This window comes from Nuphar pumila, chromosome 4 (genome assembly GCF_984573655.1).
Source record: "Nuphar pumila chromosome 4, dmNupPumi1.hap1.1, whole genome shotgun sequence".
Classification (NCBI taxonomy): domain Eukaryota; kingdom Viridiplantae; phylum Streptophyta; class Magnoliopsida; order Nymphaeales; family Nymphaeaceae; genus Nuphar; species Nuphar pumila.
In genome coordinates, this window is record NC_143252.1 from 144,909,983 (window position 1) to 144,921,163 (window position 11,181).

Below are 11,181 nucleotides of genomic sequence, written 5' to 3' on the forward strand. Positions count from 1 at the left end.
TTCTGTGTTGCAAAGAGTCCCTTCTTTTGTAATGGGAAAAAAATAAACTGAAAAAATAACTATAGACAAATTGGTGAACCACCATAATGTTTAGTCATTAAATTAAAAATATGGTACATGTTTCATAAAGTCCAAATAACAGACTTGAATGAGACCCAAACCTCAGTTGACTTTAACATTGAGAAATGGAAACAGAAGGAAAGGCCAAATCAAAAGTTGTGCAGGATATGTGTGTATTTCATTTCCAAACATCAAAAAAAAATTGAGAAAGAATTTTCCAATTTGAGATCCCCTTCAAGATACCGACAAATATTTCATGTCATTTCAGTAAAATGTACAGGTCATAAAATGGTGCATGGAGTTCCCATATCCTGGTTTCGGAAGATGCTGTACCATGCCGTCTTTACCTGAACAGTACATCTTTCTCAGATCCACATCATGTAAATTGTACAGGGAAATACTAGGGAAGAAAAAAGTGCTTCCAAATAAGAGCTGGCACTCATTAACCTTCAGATTTCACGATTCAAGTTAAATTGCTTTTAGTAGAAAAATATAATAGCATAATTTTCTTTTGTTGAGATAAAGCAGCAGAGAAGAAATAATGAAATTATTAAGACTTATTACTGAAAGGACATCTACGACCTAATGTAGATGGACCACAAATATATGAATGTTCCGCATATGTTTTTGTTAGATTCCATCTTCTTACCTCCTCATTGCAATTATACATTTTCCTGACATGCACATACCACAACATCAACTTGCATATGTCTACAATTACTTGCTTGTTGCTTCCAGAACTGTATATAAATCATTGTCAACTTGCACCTTGTTATTTCCCATATCAATCAGATTATTAAAGTAAATCATTCACCACACATCTCAGGATCTTATCCTTTCCTGTGTTGGCAATGTTTATGGCTTTATGCAATTGACCATTAGTTTTATGAACCACTAACCAAAACTTTTTGTTTCTTTCCCTTCAAACCATGTACCATTGCTGTGATTCAATCAATAAATTTCAGTTTTATTTTGGCCCTTTCTTCCATATTCTGTTGGACCATTCTTCATGTATGGCCTTCTGTTGATAGGACAGAATGTGAGTCAATCTACAATAGCACAAACTAGCCTTAAGTCTTAATAAAATTCATTGTCTTCCACAAGTAACATTTTTCACAGATAGTTGGTCAAAGATGAGCTTCCCTGATGATTTTAACTGAGACTCCAAAATGAGTAGCTAGAGATCAATTCAAATCCCCGAAACTAGACTGATTTCATCGATGAAAAGGCAACCATTTTGAATACACTCTCTATCACGAAATTCTTTGATCAGCACATCACCAGAGTTGATCTCCAACGCAGGTTCACCAGTGCCATATAGATGTAATGAAGTATGCGGAAATATAAAGAATGCAAAATGCATTCACAATCTCCAACAACGGAGAAATATCAAAAGAGAGCAATACACAAGTCCACTATGGGACAATACATACACAAGCTTTATAAAAAGCACAACTAAAATAAAAAGACTCTTTTATTGAAAGAGAGAGCATGAAATACAAGGGGTCTCACCCCTATTTATACAATGAGAGGGCTGAAAAAAGAGCCAAAGGAGGGCTCCCAAAGAGTCTATGGGAGCCCCCAATGGTCACATTTGTGACCGTTGGGGGGGGGGGTGCAACGACTCTATTGTGGGGGCCCCTTTTGGCGTGAATCCAAAAATAAAAAAGATAAAGAAAAATAAAAAATAAAGAAAAAGGAAAAAAGATTTTAAAGAAAATACATTGTTTATTAAAAACAATGTTCACAATCTCCAACCACGGAGAAATATCAAAAGAGAGCAATACACAAGTCCACTATGGGACAATACATACACAAGCTTTATAAAAAGCACAACTAAAATAAAAAGACTCTTTTGTTGAAAGAGAGAGCATGAAATACAAGGGGTCTCACCCCTATTTATACAATGAGAGAGGGCTGAAAAAGGAGCCAAAGGAGGGCTCCCAAAGAGTCAATGGGAGCCCCCAATGGTCACATTTGTGACCGTTGGGGGGGCCAACGACTCTATTGTGGGGTCCCCTTTTTCCGTGAATCCAAAAATAAAAAAGATAAAGAAAAATAAATAATAAAAAAAAAAAGAAAAAGGAAAAAATATTTTAAAGAAAACACATTGTTTATTAAAAACAATGTGAAAATACTATAATACCCCTATCGGGTATTATAGTCTTAAACATATGATTTAACACCCCCCCTCAAACTTTACGAGGTGATGACGGAAAGTTTGCCAAGAAGAAACATGAAGCGAGGCGCAGAAAGTGCTTTAGTGAAAAAGTCCGCTAACTGATATTTTGATGTGACATATAGCAATGCAACTGTTCCACGTAGATACTCATCTCGAACATAGTGGCAGTCCATTTCAATATGTTTGGTTCGTTCATGAAAAGTGTGATTGCTGGCAATATAAATGGCACTTTTATTATCGCAGAACAGTTTTGAGGCGCCAATAATGTCTACCCCCGTGTCTTTGAGAAGACTTTGAAGCCACACAGGTTCCATTGTAGTAGTTGTCATAGCCCGGTACTCAGCTTCAGTAGAGGATAGGGAGACTTTCTGCTGCTTCTTGCATCTCCAAGCAATTAAAGAATCTCCTAAAAAGACACAAAAGCCAGTAGTTGATATTCTATCATTAGGATTACCTCACAGTTTGCATCAGTATAAGCAAGTAAATTTAATGAAGAGGAGAAGGAGGATAGAAATAGCCCTTTAGTTATAGTATTTTTGATGTATCGAATGATTCGGAACACAACACTCATATGCACAGTTGCAGGGGCATGCTGAAATTAGCTAGCAGAGTGAACAACATGAGCTATGTCAGGTCTGATGATAGTAAAATATGTGAGACATCCAATGAGTTGTTTGTACGGTGTGAGATCGTCTAAAAGAACCCCATCATCCAACCTTAATTTTGCGTTGATTACTTCTGGAGTCTCCACCTTTTTATCATCTGAAATACCAGACTTAGCACATATATCAGCAGCAAGTTTCATTTGTGACAATATATATCCTCGGGGAGAATATGTAACCTCAATGCCAAGAAAATACCGAAGAAAACCTAAATCAGACATGTCAAAACTATCTTTTAGCATATTTTTAACATTAACAATACTATATTAATCATTTCCTTTGATAATCATGTCATCAGCATAAAGCAACAAGATAAGAATATTCGTACATACACTTTTCACAAAAAGAGCAGTGTCAGTATAACATGAACGAAAACCCAATTTGCTCATGGTATCACTAAATCGATCATACCAAGCTTTGGGGGCTTGCTTAAAACCATATAAGGCTTTTAAAAGCTTAAGAGTTTGACCTTGTCCAATGTTAACTCTAGGTGGCAGATCAATATAGACTTCTTCAATTAGATTTTCATTTAAAAAGACATTCTTTACATCAAGTTGATATATAGGTCATTTCTTGATTGATGCGACAGCTATTAAAGTTCTAACACTTGTCATTCTGGCTACAGGAGCAAATGTTTCCTCGTAGTCAATTCCATATTCTTGCACATATCCTTTAGCCACTAATCTGGCTTTATATCTTTCTAAGGATCCATCGCTTTTGGTTTTAACCTTAAAGACCCATCGACATCCAATAGGTTTCTTATGAGGAGGTAAGGTTACAATTTTTCAAGTATTGGCCTTTTTTAAGGCATCTAACTCAATTTGCATGGCTTTAACCCAATGTGGTATAGTTTGTCTTGATTATAATAAGTCGGTTCATAATACGAATATAGTATTAACAAACATGCTTGATAGCTAAGAGTAAGAGACTCATGTGACACAAACCTATTAGGTGGGATTGATTCTCTAGAAGATCTTCTAATAGGATTTTCTTCTGAAGATTCGGTGAGATGAGAAAATTTCTCCAAGGCACTAATAGGCCTTTCTTGATCTCTTCTGGTATAAACATTAATGTTTTCATTACTGATATCACCATTAGATGGTGATATATCAATATTGGATACATCACATGTATCCTCTATATCTTCAAGATGATTCATGGAATCATCACATACATCATCAATAAGGTCATGCAGAAACATGTAATCAACTTCATTTTGGTTATCTAATTTTTCAAATCCATTCTCATCTTCCAAGAAGGTTACATCTTTTGAAACATATAGTTTGTTATTTTTAAAATCAAAACATCTATAGCCTTTTTTTATTTTCTCTGTAACCTTGTTTTTGGAGATAACCTGTCTCTCTTATGCAAGAGAACAAAGCATTTACAACGAAAGATGCAAAGACTAATTGAAATCAAGAGAGAATTTAAAAAGTTTTTCATATGGAGAGACATTCTTTAGTTTAGAAGGCATTTTATTGATCAAATATGTTGACGTTAAGACGACTTCGGCCCAAAAACTTTTTGAAATATTTTTAGATACAAGTAAAGTTCTAGCGGTTTCGATAATATGCCTATGTTTTCTTTCCGCTAGTCCATTTTGTTGTGGAGTCCTAGGACACGACTTTTGATGACAAATTCCATTTTGTTTTAAATAATTTTGAAATTCAACAGACAAGTATTCTCCACCAGAATCGGATCTGAGAATGGATATATTACTTTGAAATTGATTTTGTAATTTTATATGAAATTCTTTAAAGAAGAAACACTTCCAATTTATGACTAAAGAAGTAAATCCATATATATTTCGTGAAGTCATCGATAAAAGTGACATAATAAGAGTAACCACCTTTGGACATAACCGGAGATGGACCACAAACGCCCGAGTGCACCAATTCAAAAGGTCTTGAAGAGAGGAAAGTTATAGTTGAAAATGGAATAAACTTCATTTTCCCAAAAATGCAATATTTGCAATAGATATCGTTTTTCTTACAAAATTTGTTTCCAAATGAAAAAAGATAAATTTTCGAATAGCTTGGATGTCCAAGTCTTTTATGCCAAGTTTCAATGTTTTTATCTTAGACATAAGTACAAAAAGAGTTTGTAAGAAGGTTTAGATGATCCACATAGCAAAGGTTGTCATTCTTATAGCCTTGCCCAATCCGCTTCCCGGACTGGAGATCCTGCACATAGCATCCATTAGATGATAAAAATATTTCATATCCATGGTCGACAATTTGGGAAACTAAAAAAAGATTTAGATTTAATTTTGGAACAATTCTAACTTTTGGAACAAAAAGATTTTGAGAATTTTTAGAATCAAGAGTTCCAATACTTGTGATTTTTAAAAAAGTTTCATCGGCGGTGGAAACACATGAACCTCTTGAATTGGTGCATACATCGGTTAAAGCATTCTCGTGTGGGGTCATATGAAATGAGGCTCTGGAGTCTAAGATCCAAGAATACGTACCGGGAGGTGAAGTAGATGCAATGGCCGCACCCGATGTGGAGGAAGTGGCTTTGAGAATTTGTTGAAGAGCCATAGAAATTTGACCAAGCATTTCTTTGAGGTGTCCGCTCTTGCCTTCATCTTTTTTGGTAGTGGATTCTTCAAGAGAAGCCACCTTAGGCTTGAATGTCCCATTTAGTTTCAGGCAAACGGGTTTAATGTGACCCAACTCATGACAATGATGACATACAATCATTTTTCTTCCTCCACCATAGTTGTCTTGCTTTCCAAAATGAGGTGGTTTGTATGTTTTGATATTGTTGTCGGGTTTGGATACCGCAAGCACTTCATCAACGCTTTTACTCATGCCAAGCCTAGTTTTTTCTTGAGTAATTTCAGCTATGGCATCTTCAATAGGAGGAAAAATAGATCTATGGAGGAGTGAAGACCTAACTTGCTCAAATTCGGGACGTAGGCCAAACAAAATTGAAACAATCGATCTTGTTCCATTTGTTTTTGTCTTAGTTCAACATCCTCCGTAGAAACCCATTTTGGCTCTAAAAGAGCCAACTCATCCCACAAAGGGTTTAGAGCACTATATTAATCTTGAATGCTCATATCCCCTTGCTTAGTAGTTTTAACCTTTTCTTGCAAAAAATAGGCTCTCGCAAGATCTTTTTAGGTATCCATACCCTTCATAAAAAACCAAGCCTCGTTGGCTTGGCGAAATTTGGCAATATTTGCACATACCTTGAGTTCTACATTGTTCATAAACTATGCTAGGATTTTTGCATGGTTGCTCTCCCAATCTTCTACTTTTCTTTGATGATCTTCAATAGCTTTGAGGCGAGCATCTCCCTGAAGAGCTTTTTCTTGACCTTCTTCAATCTTGGTGAGCTCAAGTTGAGGTTCCAGAACGGACCCCATTACATAACCCCAAAGTTTTTTTCCTTTGAGGTTATTCTCTATTGCAGATGCCCACATCATGTAATTTTTGCAATTTAGCTTGAATGATAGGTCGATCTTGGCCTCCATTGCTCCAATAAAGAAGTATGAGAATAAAGAAGAGAGAGAGTCACAACTTCACCTTACAAGAGTCGAGTGGCTCTGATACCATGTAATGAAGCATGCAGAAATATAAAGAATGCAAAATGCATTCACAATCTCCAACAACGAAGAAATATCAAAAGAGAGCAATACACAAGTCCACTATGGGACAATACATACACAAACTTTATAAAAAGCACAACTAAAATAAAAAGACTCTTTTATTGAAAGAGAGAGCATGAAAATGCTTAAGAAATACAAGGGGTCTCACCCCTATTTATACAATGAGAGAGGGCTGAAAAAGGAGCCAAAGGGGGGCTCCCAAAGCCCCCAACGGTCACATTTATGACCGTTGGGGGCCCAACGACTCTATTGTGGGGCCCCCTTTTGGCGTGAATCCAAAAATAAAAAAGATAAAGAAAAAAAAAAGGAAAAAAGATTTTAAAGAAAATACATTGTTTATTAAAAACAATGTGAAAAGACTATAATAACCCCATCGGGTATTATAGTCTTAAACATATGATTTAACAATAGAACCCAACCTGTCATGGTCAAGGCTTCCCACGAGTCCCGTCAAGACTTGCATCCCTCTCTCTTTTACAGCAAAACCTTTCTTATTGACCACAGTTGGAACCTAAAAGCTTACTTGATTAGAACCACCTGAGACCAAAAACTATGTTCCTACTATATTTTCAAAGTTTGGCATGACCCTCTTCAAATGTAAGCACCAGCATTGTTAGACTTTTGAAAAAACCACATAGACACTGTCACATAGGTGCGGATGCGGATGCGGATGCGGATGCAGCACTTTAAAAAAACTTGGGTGCAGGGGTGCGTGAAGGATATATATTCACAGTTTTAAGTTAACACTGTGTATTTGTGTGCATTTATGTATTTATATATATAATATAGATAAAAATAGACTTTATTAGGGTGAACTGAATCTACTTGTGGATAGAAATGGACCTCGGTGTGGTTGACTTCACCTAACATAAAGGAAGTTGTGTCCAAGTGTCGCACCCCCTAGTTGCGGGTGCGTGCCCTGTTAGAAGAGTCTGTGTGACATAGCATAGACACCTCCCAAATAGAGACCATACCGACATTATCAGAACCATCATAAGGGATCCCGTCGCACTACAAATATTATTTTTCATAATAAGCGAGCAAGATTCCACAGAAATGAATTACACAGAGCCAAGTAAACATCGCAAGCCATCAAACAACTCAAGGAACCAACTTAAGGCGTTCCCATTCGAACATCTTCATGAAAATTGGCTAGGAAAAAACCACCACATTTTGTAATATCAAGTTAGAGAAAAAAATGCAGAAACCAACAAGAAAAAGCAGACATTGATATTAAAAACAAGGAGAAAGGGAATAATAATAATAATATGAAGAAGAAGAATTCTGAAACGAGTAAACTATTTACAAATTATTTACAAGGGAGAACAGAGACCGTGCAAAAATCCAGCAGAAAATTCGAAGCTGGGGAGGGAGACTAAACCTGCCTTTGCTTTGCACGCTGCAGACCCTGTTCAGCCAATCGGGCGCCCTTCAAATCCTCAGTAGCGGGCGCCGAACCCGGCGGGGTTCCTTAGGTTCGAGATCGCCGTCTCCAGGACCAGCTTCAACCGCTGGGATAGGACATCGAACTCCGCGATCTGCTGCCGCCCCCATTCCTTCTTTATGTTACGCTTCTGTCCCCTGCCGCCCGTCCCGCCGGCGCGCTCGGCGCGGCCGACCAGGACCGTCCGAACGTCCTTGATGGACTCGTCCAGAGCGCCGATCACAGTATCCGCAGCAATTCGTCCGAGAGCTGCATCCGTCTCGCTTCCGCCACCACCTCCCAAACTCCGCTGAGAATCGCAACCCTGGTTGCCGCGATCAGCCTGCGGCGGCGGCGGAGGAGGAGGGGGCGAAGCCGGCTCGTGACGGATGACGATGATCGTCTCCGGTGGGGATTTGGCGGGGTCAGGTGCGGTATCGTCGGCAGCGGGGCCGTCGGAGCCCCAGAGACGGAGGGAGAGCTCGTAGACGACCTTGTCGTGGGGGGTCTTCAGGGCGACGGCAGTGCCGCGGCGGCGGATCCGAGCGGAGACGGCGCGGAACTTCTTCTTGAGACGGCGGAGCTTCTCGGAGAACTGGGTGCGGGTGTAGGAGCCGGTCATGGATCCCCTGAACCTGTCGAAGAAGTGGGGCATGTCTCGCGGGAAGCGGTAGCCGTCAGCGCAGCTCTGAACGAGCGCGCGCAGGAATCGAATCTCGTCGGGCTCCGACCACAGGCGGTTGAAATTGTGGGACGACCTGGGCTCGCCATGGTCCGGAGAGGAAGGCAGCTCGTCCTCTTCGTCATGGTGGTGCTCGGGCTTGAGGGCTCGGAGAGGGGTTAGGGTTAGGGAGGATTGGTGGGGCTGGGTCTGGGCCTTCCTCTTGACGGGGAGCTTGCGGGCGGTCTTGACGATGGGGGCCGAGACCAAGAAGGTGTGGTTGGGCGATGGTGGCGTGGCCATGAGATGCAGAGCGGGTGCGGTCTCGTTGTGGTTTTGCCTTTGGATACTATCTCTTATTTTGGTTCGATTCTCTCTCTCTCTCTCTCTCTCTCTCTCTCTCTCTCTGCCTCGACCCTCTTCTCCTGTCGCGACGGAGAAGGGTTTGGTTGTGGCGTGTTTCTTTGGGGCTCCTCTCTTTTTTTGGTTTGGTCGTCGAGGTGGGTGGTCACCAATCTCGTTCTCGGTAAAAAAATCGGCCAGTTAAAATTCCCGTGATATTATTGTAACAAATAAAAATCTATGTAGGCCGCCCGTACGGATAATAGAAAAACTAGGTGTGTCAACTGGTCGGGTTTGGTTCGGACTCATATTGAATCAGACCCAAACTTTATTTGAGATGATGGTACTGGGACTAGACTCGGGTTTAATCGGACCTATCATAAGAAAAACCATACCCAGATCCTATAAATATTTCATGAACCAAACTCAAATCATGTTGTGTAAAATAAATTTTTTTAGCATTTTTACATTGAAAATTTGTAGATCTTAATCGAAACTCGGTCAGGCCCAAGTCTGGTATGAAAGTTCACAAACTATATCCGGCTTCATATATTAATTGGACTCTCATGTCCAACCCGTAGAACATTCTTATTTATCACCAAATCCTGACCTATAGGGTTGTTCCGGTAAGGTTATGGGCCGGGTCAAACCCAACCCATTGACACCCCTAAGAAAATCTGGGCAAACATTGCGTTAGTATCACCATAATTAGGGGTGTCAACGGGTCAGGTTTGGTTCAGATCCAAGTGAAACCAGACCTGGCCCCGATCTTTTAGTATGGTATCGGGTTCAGACCTACCATAAGATAAACCATACCCGGACCCGATAAGAACTACAAGAATCAGACTCGGGCCAACCCGGTAAAATAATAATTTTTATTATTTTTACATTGAAAATTGTAGGTCTTAATCGGAACGGGTCGGGCCCGGGTCTGGTATAAAATTTCATAAAATATACTCGGATCCATATATTAATTAGACCTTTGGGTCGGAACCTGGGTTTTAATCGGATCTTCTTATTTATCACCATACCGGAACCCTGTAAGATTTGGTACTGGTAGGAACCTGGTAAACCAGGCCTGTTGACACCCCCTAACCATAATGAAATGACATTCTTAATCGATGGTATTAAGAAAATATCTGACGATTTATATAATTTTTAAACTACACTTATCTTCATGAACTGTGAGCTGTTGATTTTTCTTGACTTTATTCATCAAATCTTTTGATGTATTAAACATGATAAAACCTTCTAACATGATCAATGAACCATTTTAAATACATCTCTTATCCCTATGGTTACATTTAATATCCGGTAGTTACCTCTACAAACAAGAATCTGTATCATGATATACAACCACCGTATTTCTCATTAAAAATTAAAGTTAGTACAATTAAAGCAGACCAACCCACCGGTATTGATTAAAACACATTGAAATGTTGTCAGTATTGATGTCGGCCCTGTATCGTTTGGCCAACGAATTCAAGTGAATCAACGATACCGATACTCAAGTGAATCGTTTTGAATCGGTAAAAAAAAAATTAGAACTTGGCAAGTGTTAGAATAATATTAAAAAATATTTTTAAGTATCTTTTTATATTTATTAAAAATAACTGATTCAAGGGTAAAGCATATCGATTTTTTGTAATATATGATACGTAACCTATGCGGGGATGGACTTATGCTTTCCCCCTGCCCCGCCCTCATCTTCTATCCCCACCTTTCCCTGCACCGCCTCGTCCCCAATCCTTCTTTAGAGATGGCAGTGGACATAGGAGAAACAGGGCGGGAATGGAGGACATGAAATAGGGATGGAGGTTAAAATCAAAACCCATGGAGAGATGAAATGTAGGATTTTGAGACAAAACGGAAGTGTAGACCTTGTCCTCCACTAGAAATGGCAGTGGATCTGGGCAAGGGCAGAGGATAAGGTCTCGGTCCCCGCCCCGTCTCAAAATCCTGACCTCCATGATGCCAGCACGAGTTTTGAACAGTAACAGTCGTCTCAAAACACAGGGCGAGAATTATCCCGGTCCACTGTCATCCCCAGGGCAGAGCAACCCACTTGAACAGTAACAGTTTTCTACAAAAACCACAACCCGAAAGTCCCAATTGACTTCCACCGAGCCAATCAACTTGGGCACACACACCCCCATCCTCTTTCAACGAAAAAAAAATAATCTATTTAAAAATCAGAAAAGGAGGGGCCATGCCCTCCTCCATTAGGCAAAA

The 11,181-nt window shown here is 39.7% G+C and overlaps 1 protein-coding gene across 2 annotated transcripts; it reads right to left on the bottom strand.

The window, feature by feature from the left end:
- Nucleotides 1-281: 281 nt before the first annotated feature.
- LOC149841499 (uncharacterized) lies at nt 282-8,976 on the bottom strand. Of its 2 annotated transcripts, none has more exons than XM_090003876.1 (2): nt 7,909-8,976; nt 282-407 (listed from the first exon to the last, which is right to left on the bottom strand). In XM_090003876.1, exon 1 carries the CDS (start codon nt 8,908-8,910, stop codon nt 7,963-7,965), a length of 948 nt encoding a protein of 315 aa, XP_089860002.1. In that variant the 5' UTR covers nt 8,911-8,976; the 3' UTR covers nt 282-407; nt 7,909-7,962. The 2 variants fall into 2 exon arrangements, with proteins under 2 accessions (XP_089860002.1, XP_089860003.1); XM_090003877.1 differs by having other exon boundaries at nt 7,905-8,976.
- Between the last annotated feature and the right edge of the window lie 2,205 nt (nt 8,977-11,181).

Excerpts from the sequence above, each read along its gene's own strand:
- LOC149841499 (XM_090003876.1), bottom strand. The coding sequence starts at position 8,910 with ATGGCCACGCCACCATCGCCCAACCACACCTTCTTGGTCTCGGCCCCC.